The sequence below is a fragment of the Chiloscyllium plagiosum genome, unplaced genomic scaffold, assembly GCF_037043375.1.
Source record: "Chiloscyllium plagiosum isolate Xiang-an unplaced genomic scaffold, Cpla_swu_hap1 HiC_scaffold_3, whole genome shotgun sequence".
Classification (NCBI taxonomy): Eukaryota; Metazoa; Chordata; class Chondrichthyes; order Orectolobiformes; family Hemiscylliidae; genus Chiloscyllium; species Chiloscyllium plagiosum.
Window position 1 is genome coordinate 219,556 of NW_028270141.1, and position 18,279 is coordinate 237,834.

An 18,279-nucleotide genomic window follows, 5' to 3' on the forward strand; every position below is an offset into this window, starting at 1 on the left:
CTATGTACGTGGACTCCAAGATTCCTCTGCATATCCACACCATCAAGAATCTTTCCATTGACCCAGCGTTCTGCCTTCCTGTTATTCTTCCCAAAGAGCATCACCTCACATTTAGCTGCATTGAACTCCATTTGCCACCTGTCAGCCCAATTCTGCAGTTTATCCATGTCCCCCTGCAACCTGCAACATTCTTCCACACTGTCCACTACTCCACCAAAGTTTGTGTCATCTGCAAACTCACTAATCCATCCACCTATGCTTGCGTCCAAGTCGTTCATAAAAATGACAAACAGCAGTGGTCCCAAAACAGATCCTTGTGGCACACCACCAGTAACTGAACTCCCAGGTTGAATATTTTCCATCAACCACCACTCGCTGCCTTCTTAGAGAAAGCAAGTTTCTGATCCAAACTGCTAAATCACTCTCAATCCCATGCCTCTGCATTTTCTCCAACAGCCTACCGTGTGGAACCTTATCAAAGGCCTTACTGAAGTCCACATATGCCACGTCAACAGCCTTACCCTCATCCACCTATTTGGTAACCTCCTCAAAAAACTCAATAAGGTTTATGAGAGATGACCTGCCCTTGACCAAACCACGTTGACTATCTCCAATCAAATTGTTGCTTGCTAGATGATTATAAATCCTATCTCTCATCATCCTTTCCAAAACTTACCCTATATCATCTTTGGAAACCATGTAATGCAAATCATCCTTGAATGGCCAGATCTGGTGTGAATTGTATTTTTTAACTGTAGGGTGAGGTCAGAATTTCAACTGTAATGTTATAGAATATAGAACAACACAGAACAGGCCCTTCAGCCGACTGTTGTGCCGACCATTGATCCTCATGTACGGTAAACCTAATGTACGAACCCTCAAATTTCTGTGACCATATGCATGTCCAGCAGTCTCTTAAATATCCCCAATGACCTCGCTTTCAGAACTGCTGCTGGCAATGCATTCCATGCTCTCTGCAACTCTCTATGTAAAGAACCCGCCTCTGACATCCCCTCTATACTTTCTGCCAAACAGCTTAAAACTATGACTCCTCCTGTTAACAGTTTCTGCCCTGGGAAAAAGTCTTTGGCTATCAACTCTATCTATGCCTCTCATTATCTTGTACACTTCAATTAGGTCCCCTCTCTTCCTCCTTTTTTCCAATGAAAAAAGTCCGAGCTCCGTCAACCTCTCTTCGTAAGATAAGCCCTCCAGTCCAGGCAGCATCCTGGTAAACCTCCTCTGAGCCCTCTCCAAAGCATCCACATCTTTCCTATAATAGGGCAACCAGAACTGGACACAGTATTCCAAGTGCGGTCTAACCAAAGTTTTATAGAGCTGCAACAAGATCTCACGGCTCTTAAACTCAATCCCCCTGTTAATGAAAGCCAAAACACCATATGCTTTCTTAACAACCCTGTCCATTTGGGTGGCAATTTTAAGGGATCTCTGTACCTGCACCCCAAGATCCCTCTATTCCTCCACACTACCAAGAATCCTGTACTCAACTTTCAAGTTCGACCTTCCAAAATGCACCACTTCGCATTTATCCAGTTTGAACTCCATCTGCCACCTCTCAGCACATCTCTGCATCCTGTCAATGTCACGCTGCAGCCTACAACAGTCCTCTATACTGTCAACGGCACCTCCAACCTTTGTGTCGTCTGCAAACTTGGTAACCCATCTTTCAATCTCCTCATCCAAGTCATTAATAAAAATTACAAAGAGTAGAGGCCCAAGAACAGAGTCCTGTGGAACACCACTCACTACTGACTTCCAGGCAGAATACTTTCCTTCCACTACCACTCGCTGTCTTCTGTCGACCAGCCAGTTCTGTATCCAGACAGTTAAATTTCCCTGTATCCAATTCCTCCTGACTGTCTGTCTGAATGAGCCTACCATGGGGAACCTTGCTGAAGTCCATAAACACCACATCCACCGCTCGACTCTCATCAACTTGTCTAGTAACATCCTCAAAGAACTCGATAAGGTTTGTGAGGCATGACCTGCCCTCACAAAGCTGTGTTGACTGCATTTAATCAAGCCATGCTCTTCCAGATGGTCATAAATCCTATCCTTCAGAATCCTTTCTAATCCTTGCAGATGACAGACATGAGACTGACTGACTGGTCTGTAATTGCCGGGGATTTCCCTATTTCCTTTCTTGAAGGGACGAATTACATTTGCCTCCCTCCAGTCCTCCGGTACGAATCCGGTGGAGAGTGAGGATGCAAAGATCTTAGCAAGCGGCGAAGCAATCACATTTCCCACTTCCCAAAGCAGCCGAGGACAAATCTGGTCTGGCCCTGGCGACTTGTCAATCTTAAATGTTTGTCAAAATTTTCAGCACATCAGCTTCCTCAATCTCTATCCGTTCCAGCATGCTTACCTGCTCCTCATTGGTTTCATTCACTACAAGGTCCTTTTCTTTAGTAAAGACAGAAGCAAAAAACTCATTTAGGGCTTCCCTACCTCCTCAGACACCACACACAAATTCCTTATGTTACCCCTGATCAGCCCTACTCTTTCTTTGATCATTCTCTTATTCCTCACATACGTGTAAAATGCTTTTGGATTCTCCCTAAACCTTCCTGCCAACCTTTTTCTCGTGCCCCCTCCTGGCTCTCCTCAGACCATTTTTGAGCTCCCTCCTCGCCTGCCTGTAATCCTCTCGAGCTGAGCAAGACCCTTGCTCTCTCCACCTTCTGTAAGCTGCCTTCTTTCTTTTGACGAGAAGCTCCTCCACTTTCGTCATCCGAGGTTCCTTTATCTTACTCCTCCTTGCCTGTCTCAGAGGAACACATTTATGCATCACTCGCAACAACTGTTCCTTAAACAGTCTCCACATGTCTGTGATGCCCTTTCCATGGAACAATTGCTCCCAGTCCATGCTTCCCAACTCATGTCTGATAGCATCATAGTTTCCTTTTCCCCAATTAAGTATCCTCCCATTGTGCCTGCTTCTCTCCTCCATAGCTATGTAGAATGTGAGGCAGTTGTGGTCACTATCACCAAAATGCTCTCCCACCGCAAGATCTGACACCTGCCCCGGCTCATTGCCGAGTACCAAATCCAAAATGGCCTCTCCCCTCGTCGGTCTGTCAACGTACTGAGTTAGGAAACCCTCCTGAACACATCTTACAAAAACAGCTCCTTCCAAACCATCTGCTCAAAGGAGGTTCCAATCATTATTGGGAAAGTTAAAGTCACCCATGACAACAACCCTACTACGTTCACACTTTTTTCCAAAATCTGCTGACCTATGCTGTAATTTCAATAGAATCCCGACACTGTGGAAGCTAGCCGTTTGGCCCATCCACTCCACACTGACCCTCTGAAGAGCATTCCACCCAAATCAAACTGTGTAACCCTACGTTTGTCACAGTTAATCCACCCAGCCTGCACATCCCTGAACACTATGGGCAATTTAGCATGGCCAATGCACCCAATCTGCACATCTTTGAACTCTGGGAGGAAACTGGACCACCTGGAGGAAACCCATATAGACATGGGGAAAGCGTACAAACTCCATAGAGTCAGCTGCCTGAGAGTGCAATCGAACCTAGGTCCTTGGTGCTGTGAGGTAGCAATGCTAACCACTAAGCCATCTTGCTGCCTTATTGATTTGTGAATAGGGGGTGAAAATGTAAATAGTAGGAGATAACCATGTAAATTACTCTTAATGGCAAGGAAATGGCCATGTAAATGGCTCTGAATAATTGGAGGTGATAATGTCAATTTCCTACAATCTATCTGTAAGTCAGAGGCATCCTACCCTAGTCTTGGGACATCCGATTTCCTGTCGGTCAGCAGAGCAAGTTAACTTTTTAATATCACAGATCGAATGGGCCAAATGACTTAATTCTGCCCCAATATTTTGAACTTAGGAATTTATGAACTGATTGTGATTGGAAATTTAACTTGCATTGTCTGGAAGCTACCCATTCCAATTTGTATATTATGGGCTGGATTGTAATCCACCAATCTATGACTATATCTTAATCATACTGAAGAATATCATGATTATGGTACATTCCTAATCAGCAGACTGGTAGAAGTTGAGACCATGACTATTCTTCTGTTTGAAAATCCAGGAAGAATATACTGATCGTATCCAAAAATGAATAGCCCTGACAAATTTCACGGTGATTGAAAATTATGTTTCATAATTTGGATGGGGTTGCAGTTGCCAAAAATTCCTCTTGGTCATAACGACTCTTAACTGTGATTGTGGTTCCAATATTATTGTAATTTGTTCATTAAAAATCCACACTTTGCTGTTCTTGACTTAGTAGTAAGTGTATCTGCAATTGTCCATACTGCTTGCTTCAGGGAAACATTTACACTTCCATCACACTGTGCTCTGGGCATCCCCTTCGACTCAAAAGAACGTGATAAATCCTGAGTATACTTCAAATTGCATCACGCGAGGTACCAAATTGCATCACGCGAGGTACCGAATTGATTGTATTTTGCGTTTTTAATAAAAATGCTCCTGCTTTTTGTAAATTTTCTACATTTCTTATAGAACGGACTCATGTCAACTGTGAAATTAAAGGTGATGTTGCAGTTGTGCGATTTAATTCTCCAGATTCTAAGGTAATAGCTAATTTTACCTTTTTAATATCATTTATTTGGTGCTAATATTGAAAGAGTATCATAATCAATTTGTTCGTTCTAATAAAAAAATGAAATTTGCATTTCATTTAGCAAGTTGCATGTTGCTGAATCACAAATATATTTCAGTGATATACATCATTATGCAGAATATTGATTCTGATTTCAAAAAGGCAATTCCTTTAAAGTTACAGTGGTATTTGAGGTAATGCAAAATGTACAGCCACTGACATAAACCTAACATTTGCTTGAATGTTACGTCAAGGGACCTTGACAAAATTGAAATCAGTGGGGAATCGGGGAGGAGGGGAAGTCCTCCACTGCATATGAAGTGATGGTTGGTCTCCAATAAGCGCAACCATTTCAGCACCATGAGTTCTTTAGGATCATTACCTTGGCTCAGCTATCTTCAGATCAATAATATATCAAACTTCACATCAGAAGTGGAGTGTTCTTTGATTATTGCACATTCACAACTCTTTCTGTCCTTGGCAGCAAGACTTGAACAACATTTGAGACAAGGACTGATAATGGAAAGTAGTGTTTTGTACCAACCAAAAAATATCTCCAGTGGAGACAGTCTCTGATTTCTCTTGAACATGGCATTGGTGAACATCCTCAGCATTATCATTGACTCGAAACTGAATTAGACCAGTCACCTAAATACTGTGTCTACAAGATATTTCACAGTTGCTCATTCAAACTCTTATGCGATTATAACAGTTTTGGGCAGGTGCCTGGGCCGTACTTACTGCAGAAGCTCAAGGACATTTAGGGCCATGGAGTCATACAGCACAAAGAGATCCTTTAATCCAATTCGTCCATGACAACCAGATATCCCAGTCAGACCTACTCTTATTTGCCAGCATTTTGCCCCCATCATTCAAAACTCTTCCTCAACAGGTACTCATCCATGTTGTAATTGTACCTGCCTCCACCACGTGCTCTGGTGCTCTTTTCATACACCATGCCATCCACTCCATGAAAACAATACCCATCGTGCCCTTTTTAAGCATTTCTTCTCTCACCTTAAACCTATGCCCTCGAGTTTTGGACTCCCTCACCCTATCTTAGTATTGAACGTAATCATGCTCCTCATGATTTTATAAACTTCTTTAAAGTCACCCATCAGTCTCTAACCCTTCAGAGAAGAAAAACACCAGACCTAGTCTTGAACAAGGACAAGAGTAGTCCTCGGGTGAAAATGCTTAATTGGACAAGGGCCAATTGCGTCCTTAACCTTTTCACCTCTCACCTTGAAAGCGTGACCTCTTGTTATTGAATCTTTCACCCTGGGAGAAAGCTTATCTCTGTCTACCCTGTCTGTACCCTTCATGATTCTGTAGACCTCAATCAGGTCCCCCCAATCTCCTTTTTTCTAATGAAAACAATCCTAACCTACTCAACCTCTCTTGATAGCTTGCACCTTCCATACCAGATAAACATCCTCGTAAACCTTCTCTATACCCTCTCCAAAACGTCCACATCCTTGTGGTAATGTGGCAACCAGAACTGTACACAGTATTCTAAATGCAGTCGAACCAATGTCTTGTACAATTTTAACATGACCTGCCAGTTCTTAGACTCAATAGCCCGTCCGATGAAGACAAGCAGATCATATGCCTTCTTGACCACTCTATCTGCCTGTGCAGCAACCTTCAAAGTACAATGGACATGAACTCTTAGATCTCTCTGCTCGTCAACTTTTCCAAGGCTCTTCCGTTCATTGTATAATTCGTTCTAGAATTAGATTTCCCAAAATGCATCACCTCACATTTGCCTGGATTGAACTCCATCTGCCACTTCTCCACCCAACTCTCCAATCTATCTGTATCCTCCTGTATTCTTTGACAGTCCCCTATGCTTTCTGCTACTCTACCAATCTGTGTCATCTGCAAACTTACTGATCATACCAACAGTGCCCTCTTCCAGATCATTTATGTATATTACAAACAACAGTGGCCCCAGCACTGATCCCTGTGGAACACCATTGGTCACCTTTCTCCATTTCAAGAAACTCCCTTCAGAGACTACTACTCTCTGTCTCCTGTTGCTCAACCAGTTCTTTATCCACCTAGCTAGAACACCTTGCACACCATATGACTTCACTTTCTCCATGAGTTTACCATGGGGAACCTTGTCAAACACCTTAGTTAAGTCCATGTATATGACATCATCAGCCCGCCCTTCATCTATCAACTTGATCACTTCCTCAAAGAACTCTCTTATGTTGATAAAGCACAATCTCCCCCTGCACAAAACCATGTTGCCTATCACTGATCGGCCCATTCTTTTCCAAATATAAATAGATTTTATCCTTCAGTACCTTCCCCCGCAACTTTCCCACCACTGACGTCAGGCTCACTGGTCTGCAGTTACCCAGAATATCCCGAATACCCTTGGGGTGGGTGGGGGGGGGGGGGGGGGGGGAGGAGGGGAAACAATATGAGCAACCCTCCAGTCCTCCGGCACCTCACCTATGTTTAAGGATGCTGCAAAGATGTCTGTCAGGGCTCTAGCTATTTCCCCTCTCGCCTTCCTCAGCAACCTGGGATAGATTCCATTCGGTCCTGGGGTTTTGTCCAGTTTAATAACCTCTAGCCTACCCAACACATCTTCCCTATTTATGTCAACGTGATCCAGAGTAATCAAACTTCTATCTCTAATCTCAAGATTCATCATGTCCCTCTCCTCAGTGAACACTGATGCAAAGTAATCATTGAGAATCTCACCCATTTTCTCAGGTTTGATACACAGCCTTCCTTGCTTATCCTTAGTGGACCAATCCTTTCTCTTGTTACCCGCTTGCTTCTTCTATAAGAATAAAAGGCTTTGGGATTCTCATTAATTCTGCTTGCTAAAGCTATTTCATGACCCCTTTTAACCCGCTTGATTCCTTGTTTAAAAGTGGTCCTACCCTCCTGATATTCTTCCAGGGCCCATTCTATTCTTAGCCGCCTAGATCTTATGTACGCTTCCCTTTTCCTCTTGGATGTGGATTGAGAGCAGTTATTTGAAGGCAAATCCTCGTCTGGCATGTGGGAGGCTTTCAAAGACCAGTTGACTAAACTGGAGGATGTGCATGTTTTTGCAAAACTGAAGGTTAGGAATGGCAGGTTTCAGAAACCATGGATGACAACAGAAATTTTAAGCTCGGTTAAAAGGGAAAAGGAAGCATATGATAGGTCTAGGCAGCTCCAAAGTGACAAAGTCCTTGAGTATCGAGAACTTAGGAAGGAACTTAAATGTGGTAATAGGAAGGATTTTTATGCATAAATTAGAAGAAAGAGGGTAGCAAGGGAAAGAATACTCCCACTCAAGGACAAAGGAGTAGGATTATGCATGGAGGCACAGGCAGTGGGAGAGATCCTGAATGAATACTTTGTATCGGTATTCACCATGCAGAAGGACATGATTGATGCTGAGGTTGGGGACGAGTGTGTGAATATTCTAGAGAATGACACTACATTGAAGGAGGAAGTTTTGAGTATCCTAAATTGCATTAAGGTAGATAAGTCTTCAGGGCTAGATGGGATCTCTCCTAGGTTACTGCAGAAATAGCTTGGGCATCAGCAGATATGTTCATATCCTCTTTGACCACGGTCAAGGTTCCACAGGACTGGAGATTAGCCAATGTTACCTTGCCTAAGAAAGGAAGTAGGGATAATCTAGAAAATTAAAGGCCAGTGAACCTGTTGTCTATGGTGAGGAGGTTCTTGGAGAAGATACTGAGGGGCAAGATATATGCACATTTGGAAGAAAATGGACTAGTTAGTGACAGACAATCTGGTATTGTACAGAGAATTTGAATTTTTTGAAGAGCTGACAAGGGTAGTTTATATGGACTTTTGCATTTGAAAGCATCCCACATGATAGATTGGTGCAAAACTAAAATCATGTGGGATTTGGGATGGCTGGCTAGATGGATACAAAACTGGCCTGGTCATAGAAGACAGTAGTGGTGGAAGGGTGTCTTTTCAGAATGGAAACTGGTAACTAGTGGTATTCCACATGGTGGTGGTGGTGGGGGGGGGGAAGAGTTCAAGGGTGATGTGTGAGGGAGGTTTTTCATGCAGAGAGTGGTAGGTGCCTGGAACGCACTGCCAGGAGAGTGGTGGAAGCAGGCACATTGGCGACATTTAAGAGACATCTGGATGGTTGCGTGAATATGGAGGGGATCGAAGGGTATGGACCAAATGAGGGCAAAAGGTTTGTTTTTTTTTAGTTGTTAGGGCATAATGATCGGCATGGGCTTGGAGGGCTAAAGGGCCTGTTCTTGTGCTGTACTACTTTTGTTCTTTGTGTTCTATTTATCTTCTCCGGAGAACTCAAACCCTCCAGACCCAGCAACATGCTTGTAAATCTTTTCTGCATCCTCAAGTTTAACAACATCCTTCCTATAGAACAATGACCAGAATTGTACACGGTATTCTAAAAGTGGACTCACCAATGTCCTGTACAGCTGCGAAATGACATTGGTCAGAACAGTGATTATGGGAGGTACAATGAGGGCAAGTGTGCCAAACTCCATCTTCACCATCCTATTCACCTGTGACTCTACTTTAAAGGAATTATGCACCTGGACTCCTAGGTCTCTTTGGACTACACTCCCCAGGACCCGACATTAAATTGAGAGAGAATAGGGTAAATAGGCAAAGGCTTTTCCCTGGTGTGGGGGAGTCCAGAACTAGAGGGCAGAGGTTTAGGGCGAGAGGGGAAAGATATGAAAGAGACTTAAGGGGCAACGTTTTCCACACAGAGGGTGGTAAGTGTATGGAATGAGCCGCCAGAGGATGTGGTGGAGACTGATACAATTGCAACATTGAAGAGGCATTTGGATGGGTATATGAATAGGAAGGGTTTGGAGGGATATGGGCCGGGTGCTGGTAGGTGGGACTAGATTGGGTTGGGATATCTGGTCGGCATGGACAGGTTGGACCGAAGGATCTGTTTCCATGCTGTACATCTCTGTGATCTCTCCTAATTTGTCTTACCATGATCATAGATCACAGAATCCCTACAGTGTGGAAACAGGCCCTTCAGCCAGATTAGATTAGATTACAATGTGGAAACAGGCCCTTCGGCCCAACACGTCCACACCGACCCGCCGAAGCGAAACCCACCCATATCCCTACATTTACCCCTTACCTAACACTATGGGCAATTTAGTATGGCCAATTCACCTGACCCTGCACATCTTTGGACTGTGGGAGGAAACCGGAGCACCCGGAGGAAACCCACGCAGACACGGGGAGAACGTGCAAACTCCACACAGTCAGTCGCCTGAGGCGGGAATTGAACCCGGATCTCTGGCGCTGTGAGGCAGCAGTGCTAACCACTGTGCCACCGTGCCGCCCAATAAGTCCACACTGACCCTCCAGTGAGTAACCCACACAAACCCATTCCTCTACCCTGTTACTCTACATTTATGCCTAACCAACACATCCCTGAACACTATGGGCAATTTAGCTTGGCCAAATCACCTAACCTGCACATGTTTGGATTTTGGGAGGAAACCAGAGCACCCGGAGGAAACCCAGACATGGCGAGAATGTGCAAACTTCACACAAACGGTCACCCAAAGCTGGAATTGAACCTCGTTCACTGGTGCTATGAGGCAGCAATGCTAGCCACTGAGCCACTGTGATGTCCTAAATGCAAACATTTCTCATTTATCTAAATTGAACCCCATCTGATCAAGGTTCATTGTATTGAGGTAACATTTGCTGTCCTCCACACCACCATTTTTGGTGACATTTGCAAACTTAGCAATCATTCCTCCCATATTCGCGTTCAAATCATTTTTATAAATGATGAAGAGCTGTGGACCTAGTTTCGATCTTTATGTACACAGCTGGTCATAGGCTTCCAGTCCAAAAAGCAACCCTCTTTCTCCTACCTTCAAGACAATTTTGTATCCATATTTTGCTGAAGTCCATATTGACAAAATCTACTGCTCTGCCTTCATCAGTCATCTTGTCACCCCTTCAAAAAGCTCAATCAGGTTGAGACACAATTTCCTACCACAAAGCCAGTTGACTATCCATATTTAGTCCCTGCTTTTCCAAATGCATGTAAATCCTATCCCTCAGAATTCCTTCCAACACCTTACCTACCAAAGACTAAAATACTTCGTAGAAGACTCACGCCACTCCAACCATTCAACCCAAGAATTCCTGAAGACCATCAAAGACACTAAGATAGAGGATGAACTAATGGTCTCCTTTGATGTAACAGTCCTGTTTCCATCAATTAACATTAACCAGGCCAAGGAAACACTGACTACACTATTAGAAGACCCAAAGACACATACACCAAACGCCACCAACTTCATCAGCAAGGACAGTATCGTCAAGCTACTGGACCTAAGCCTTACCACATGCTTCACTTTCAACAACAAAACATACAGACAAACCAGCGGAACGCCCATGGGATCTCCAATATCAGGGTTATTAGCAGAGGTAGTAATGCAGAGACTCGACCAAACAGTTCTGCCAACCATCCAACCCAAGCTTTGGGTCCGCTACATGGATGATATCTTTGTTATCACTAAACAAAACAAATTAGAGGAAACCTTCAAGACCATCAATAATACCCTTATTGGCATAAAATTCACTCGAGGAGGAAAACAACAAACTGCCATTCCTAGATATCACAGTAGAGTGAACAGCCAAATGGGGAACTTCAAACCAGTGTCTTCAGGAAAATAATACATACAGACCAAATATTGAAGTACAGAAACAATCATCCCAACATCCACAAACAAAGCTGCATCAGAACATTATTTCAACGAGCCAACACACACTGCAGCACAGAGGAACTATGCAGAGCAGAAGAAAATCACCCAAACCATATGTTCAAAAAGAACGGGTACCCAATTAACACATTCCACTGATTTCTCAGCAATAAACCCAAGCAAGCAGACAAAACACGTCCAGAAACCCTAACCACTTTCCCCTATATCAAAGACATCTCGGAAATGACTGCCAGACTACTCGGAGCCCTTAGCATCACGGTAGCCCACAAACCCACCAACATGCTAAAACAGCAAGTAATGAACTTATACATGCGACAAGCAAAACTAATGTCATCTGTAAAATACCGTGCAAGAATTGTAACAAACACTACATTGGACAAACAGGCAGAAAACTAGTCACCAGGAGATATGAACACCAACTAGCCACAAAACGACATGACCCTCTCTCACTGGTATCCTTACATACAGATAAGGAAGGACACCACTTCGACTGGGACAACACATCCATCTTAGTCAAGCCAAATGGGACATGCACGAGAATTCCTAGAAGCATAGCGTTCCAACCGGAACTCTATCAACAAACACATCGTGTTAGACAAAATCTACCACCCCCTGAGAAAAAGAACAGGAAATGACATCACCAACCCAAAGAAACCCAAACGTATGAATAGAAAGCCAGAATCATGTACAGTACTTCGCCTGAGGCACACTGAAGATGTTACCTAGTAGGGTGACAAAACATCTGGAAATGAACCTTCCAGCTCAGTGAGCAAACCTACATCCAGAACCTTACCTACTACTGACATAAGGCTCATTAGTCTATAGTTTCCTGGATTTTCTTTCCAGCGTTAAATAATAGCAGCATATTAGCCAACCTCTCGTCTTCCAGCACCTCATCCTTGACTGCCACTGATGCAGATAACTCAGCAAGGGGGCCAGCCATCTTTCCCCTAACTTTAGATTAGATTACAGTGTGGAAACAGGCCCTTCGGCCCAACAAGTCCACACCGACCCGCCGAAGCGAAACCCACCCATACCCCTACCCCGACATTTACCCCTTACCTAACACTATGGGCAATTTAGTATGGCCAATTCACCTAACCTGCACATCTTTGGACTGTGGGAGGAAACCGGAGCACCCGGAGGAAACCCACGCAGACACTGGGAGAACGTGCAAACTCCACACAGTCAGTCGTCTGAGTCGGGAATTGAACCCGGGTCTCTGGCGCTGTGAGGCAGCAGTGCTAACCACTGTGCCACCGTGCCGCCCACTTATATGAAACCAGTGGCAAAGTTGTTCCCTAGTGTAGGTTCTTGATTAGATTAGTTACAATGTGGAAACAGGTCCTTCGGCCCAACAAGTCCACACCGAGCCAGCGAAGCACTACCCACCCAGACCCATTCCCCTACACCTAACACTATGGTCTATTTCGCACGGCCAGTTCACCTAAGTTGCACATTTCTTTTTTTTGGACTGTCAGAGGAAACTGAAGCACCCGGAGGAAACCCACGCAGACACAGGGAGAATGTGCAAACTCCACACAGACAGTTGCCTGAGGAGGAATTGAACCCGGGTCTCTGGCGCTGTGAGGCAGCAGTGCTAACCACTGTGCCACCGTGCCAAACTTCTCACAATGTTTTTGAAATACCTGAATTCCTGGTGATTTATCCACCTTTATGCATTTTAAAACCTCCAGCACCTCTTCTCTAATATGAACTCTTTTCAAAACATCACTATTTATTTCCCCAGGTTTCGTAACTTTCTATGGCCTTTTGCACAGTGAATACTGACACTAAATGTTCATTTAGTATCTCAACCATTTCCTATGGTTCCACACACATTCTGTCCCTAGTTACTCTTTTGCCCTTCATGTGCTTATAAAATCTCTTTAGATTCTCCTTCACTCAATTTGCCAAAGCTATCTCATGTCCCCTTTTTGTCCTCTTGATTTCCCTCTTAAGTGTACTCCTCCTGCCTTTATACTCCTCTAGCTGTTCACTTGATCCCAGCTGCCCATACTTGACACATGCCTCTGTTTTGACTGTAGCTTCAATTTCTCTGGTAATCCAGCATTCCCTACACCTAGCATTAAAGTGGGTACTAAATGCTAGCCTTACCAGTGACTGACTCTCTCTTTGGATTGCTTGCCCCCTTTCTCCTGTCCCATGATTTTTTTATTACTAGGGTTTTAAAACAACAGTAATTTCTTTTCTTCAAGATTTTCACCTGGAGAGGCATCAGTACCCTCTGTCGAGATCTCATTGTTTTCTCGTTATTTTTCTCATTTTTGGATTGAAACTATGAGTGGAAGTTGTGATTTGAACTTTGTCCACCAGCTTCCTTGTAAAACAAAGGAGAATAAACAAACAAACTGATGTTCTCATATGGGAACTGTTCTGGAAAGATAATTACAAGTTAGTTACTTTTCTAGGAACATTTCAGACATTTTGACACCAAGATTTGCTATGCTGAAGGATTGGCAGTTGGTTGGATATTGCATTGGTTCATCAAGGGGAGGATGTTGCTGCCAGCCAGCCAGCCAGCCAGCCACAGAGAATATGGATGAAAGCAAGCAAAACTATAGATTTGTTTCTTTTTAGTCAATGCTTAAAATCAGTGGAGAGACAACAAGCTAATGTTTTGAGTGTAGATGACTTCTTCATAAGTGTGATGATGATCAGAGCCATAGATTGAACTGGTTTTCACTGGGTTTTTAGGCAGAAGGCTGTGTGCTTGGAAACTGTTGGGCTGGAAAACTATGTTCTTGACCTTTACACTCTGTAGTTCATATCCCGTTCAAGAATTGTTGAATGTTCTGAGAAACAAATGCTAATTTATATAAAATAAGTGAATATTCCTCAGAGCCTGGTGGAAGATGTATGCCTTGACCAGTGTGACTTCAGAATTTCAGCAACGTATTTACCTGCATACAATGCATTGTACTAGGCTTCTACAAAGAAATGGTACTTGGCGAATTTTGAGAAGATTTTGTAGCTCAGGATGAAGTTCTGGATGTAGGTTTGCTCGCTGAGCTGGAAGGTTTGTTTTCAGATGTTTGGCCACCATACTAGGTAACATCTTCAGTAAGCCTCCGGATGAAGCACTGCTGCTGTTTCCTGCTTTCTATTTATATGTTTGGGTTTCCTTGGGTTGGTGATGTCATTTCCAGTGTTGATGTCATTTCCTGATCTTTTTTCACAGGGGGTGGTAAATGGGATTCAAGTCAATGTGTTTGTTGATAGAGTTTTGGTTGGAATGCCATGCGTCGAGGAATTCCCGTGCATGTTTCTGTTTGATTCATCCGAAGATGGATGTGTTGTCCCAGTCAAAGTGGTAAATTTTTTTTTTTCTCCTAGTAAGGATACTAGTGAGAGAGGGTCATGTGAGGGAAACATATAAATAGAAAGCAGGAAACACCTGCAGTGCTTTGTCTGGAGGCTCACTGAAGATGTTATCTAGTGTGGTGATAAAACGTTTGAAAATGAACGTTCCAGCTCTGCAAGCAAACCTATATCCAGAACCGGTACTCATCATCGAAACAATGAACAAACTGGCAAATTACCGCTCTTTTACTTGATTTGTAATTTATTCTTTTACTATGTACCTGTGTGTGTCACTGTGTGGGTATTATGATCAAAGAAGACTGGGTCTTACAGCAAGTTATGGGGAAATTTGTAGAGGTTTTTAAATTACTAAGGAGTTTGTTAGGTAATTGAATAAAAAATGTTTCATTTTAGAGAATTATTGGTAGCCATAGGATGCAGGTTTGACATAATTGCCAAGCTAGCTAGAAGCGGCATGAAGAAAAGTAAGATTTATTCACTGGATCATGATCTGGAATCTGATGGAAATAGATTCTATAGCAAATTGAGTAACTACTCCTGAAAATAGTGCAGGACTATAGGGTAAAAGTATTGCATTAGAACTATTTGAATAGCTTCGTCAATGAACTTGAACAGGCCCAACAGGTAAAATATTCTCCATGTGCTCTGTAATTCTATGAAATTCCCATTTATTGTAAATTGGTCAATCTATGAACGGTCTGACTTGAACATATCAAGTTCTATTGGGCTTTAGTGTCCTGTCTCAAAGCAGCTGGTGTCTTACTCCAGAATCCTCCTGGGAAACAGACTTAACTATACTCCCAAATTCAACCCAATACTCACTGAGCAAAAGAGGGTTTGAGCTTCTAGTGGTCCAGTCCTCCCTGGTCAAGCTCTTTCCCCATTTCTGTAACTTTCTCCAGCGCTGAATCCTTGCGTTCTTCCAAATCTGGTCTCTCATTCTCTTCCCACTCTGTTTTTTTCAATCCGGTTAAGTTGTAAAATACATTGACACACTATAAAATCACTTTCAAAAGTGCTGGTAAAAGTCTTGCGTAATACTTCATATGTTTCCACGTTATGTAACTCCTACATTGAAGGTCATGGGATAAATCTGCTGGTTAAATGCATCTTAATTCTCAGATGTGTTATTGGCAGAAGACCAACAAATATTGTTTACCTGTGATAAATGTCCTTCACTAAAGATGGATGGATGGATGGATGAATGAATTGATGTTTATGGGGATATATTGTACTTTCGCTGCCTTAAACAAGAACTAATGAAGTGTGTATTGGAAATTAAGGATTGTATTTTTCAAAGAAAGTGATGTATTTGAATTCCTTTTGATGCTGTATAGGTCAACACCCTATCTAAAAAGCTACAATCGGAGTTCACTGAAGTGATGAATGAAGTTTGGGCAAATGATGGTGTTCGAAGTGCTGTTCTTATTTCATCGAAGCCAGGCTGTTTCATTGCTGGTGCTGACATCAAGTAGGTTGCATTTTGAAGTCTAGTTTCAGAAATGAGATTCAGTATGAAATATGCTTTATAATGAACATTTATTTGTGTATGATTGTCCTTATTTTAAAGGAGATGCAGAAGCAAAGGTGTTTAGATTCAAAAATCTTTATTTGCCGTGAAAGTTTTCACCTCTTAGGATCTTCCCAATTGTCCCTTGATCAAAGTGGCTTGTGAGGACCACTTTAGAAGGGAGTTAAGAGTCGACCACATTTCTGCAGGTCTGAAAGACTGTAACTTGGATGTGAGCAGCAAAGGTATGGTTAGTAAGTTTGCAGATGACACCAAAATTGGAGGTGTAGCGGACAGCAAAGAAGGTGGCCTCAGAGTACAACAGGATCTTGAGCAGGTGAACCAAAAGCTGAGTTGTGGCAGATAGAGTTCAATTTAGATAAATGTGAGGTGCTGCGTTTTGGAAAGGCGAATCAGGGGAGGATTTGTCGACTTAATGTTAAGGTCCGAGGAGTGTTGCTGAACAAAGAGACCTTGGAGTGCATGTTCATAGCTCCTTGAAAGTGGAGTCACAGGTGGATAGGATAGTGAAGAAGGCGTTTGGTATGCTTTCATTTATTGATCAGGGCATTGAGTATAGGAGTTAGGAAGTCATGTTGCAGCTGTACAGGACATTGGTTCAGCCACTATTGGAACATTGTGTGCAATTCTGGTCTCTCTGCTATTGAAACAATTTTGTGAAACTTGAAAGGGTTCAGACAAGATTTACAAGGATGTTGCCAGGGTTGGAGGGTTTGAGGTAAAGGGATAGGGTAAAGGGATAGGCTAAATAGACTGTGGCTATTTTATCTGCACCATCGGAGGCTGACGGGGTGACCCTAGAAGTTTATAATGTTGTGAGGGGCATGGATAGAGTAAATAGACAAGGTCTTTTCTCTAGGTTGGGAGAGTCCAAAACTAGAGGGCATAGATTTGAGGTGAGAGGGAAAGATTTAAAAGGAACCCGAGGGGTAATAATTTCCATGCAGAGGTGTTACGTGTATGGAATGAGCTGCCAGAGGCAGTGTTGGAGGCTGGTATGACTACAACATTTAAAAGGCATCTGGATGAATATATGAACAAAGGGTTTAGAGGAATATGGGACGAGATTTACCTTTGATATGAGATCAGCATGGACGAGTTGGACCAAAGGGTCTGTTTCCGTGCTGTATGTCTCTATCAGTCTAGAACTGTATGACTGATCTGATTACTCCACATTCTTGCCTATCCCTGATAAAGTAATTTCCAGAATTTTGCTCGTGTAGCTGCCCTTCAGAACCAACAAGCATGGGTGAAATAAGTTGTGATCATACTGTGATCCTACCTCTTTGGGGAAGGCTCGTGATTAAGAGGGTATAAAGCTGACTTTCAAGTTGACCCTTTCCCATACCTATTTCATCTCTTGACTCATTGCACATAATTGTTCTTGGTAGATGATATAGTGATGTAGTTGATTTCGCAAGGCACTGATTTGAGCATTTGTCTGACAAATCATCTGTGTATCACTGACATTGCAGGAGCTTTATCAGTTGACAGAGTACAAAATTTGTCCTCTGAAAGACTGAATTTCACCAGCATGTGTCACTTTGCTGAAAAGGTCTTGCCTATTTGGTGTACCATTTTTAATTGGGCAGCGATCAAGAACTGCTGAACAGTTTCTAATGTTCTTTTAACTCTTTTATAGGCCAATTAGCCTAACCTCGATTGTTGGTAAAATTCTAGAATCCATCATTAAGGATGAGGTTTCTAAATTCTTGGAAGAGCAGGGTCGGATTAGAACAAGTCAACATGGATTTAGTAAGGGGAGGTCGTGCCTGACAAACCTGTTGGAATTCTTTGAAGAGGTGACAAGTAGGTTAGACCAGGGAAACCCAGTGGATGTGGTCTGCCTAGACCTCCAAAGGGCCTTTGATAAGGTGCCACACGGGAGGCTGCTGAGCAAGGTGAGGGCCCATGGTGTTCGAGGTGAGCTACTGGGATGGATTGAGGATTGACTGTCTGACAGAAGGCAGAGAGTTGGGATAAAAGGTTCTTTTTCGGAATAGCAGCCGGTGACAAGCGGTGTCCCGCA

The 18,279-nt window shown here is 43.1% G+C and overlaps 1 protein-coding gene across 1 annotated transcript in view; it reads left to right on the forward strand.

Annotated features, from left to right (window-relative positions):
* The window catches only part of LOC122540281 (trifunctional enzyme subunit alpha, mitochondrial), a 132,650-nt gene that overhangs the window by 45,452 nt on the left and 68,919 nt on the right, over nt 1-18,279 (forward strand). Inside the window, exons 3-4 of the mRNA XM_043675762.2 lie at nt 4,529-4,599; nt 16,057-16,190. Of these exons, the coding sequence (XP_043531697.2) occupies nt 4,529-4,599; nt 16,057-16,190 (205 nt within the window). The remainder of the gene's footprint in view (nt 1-4,528; nt 4,600-16,056; nt 16,191-18,279) is intronic.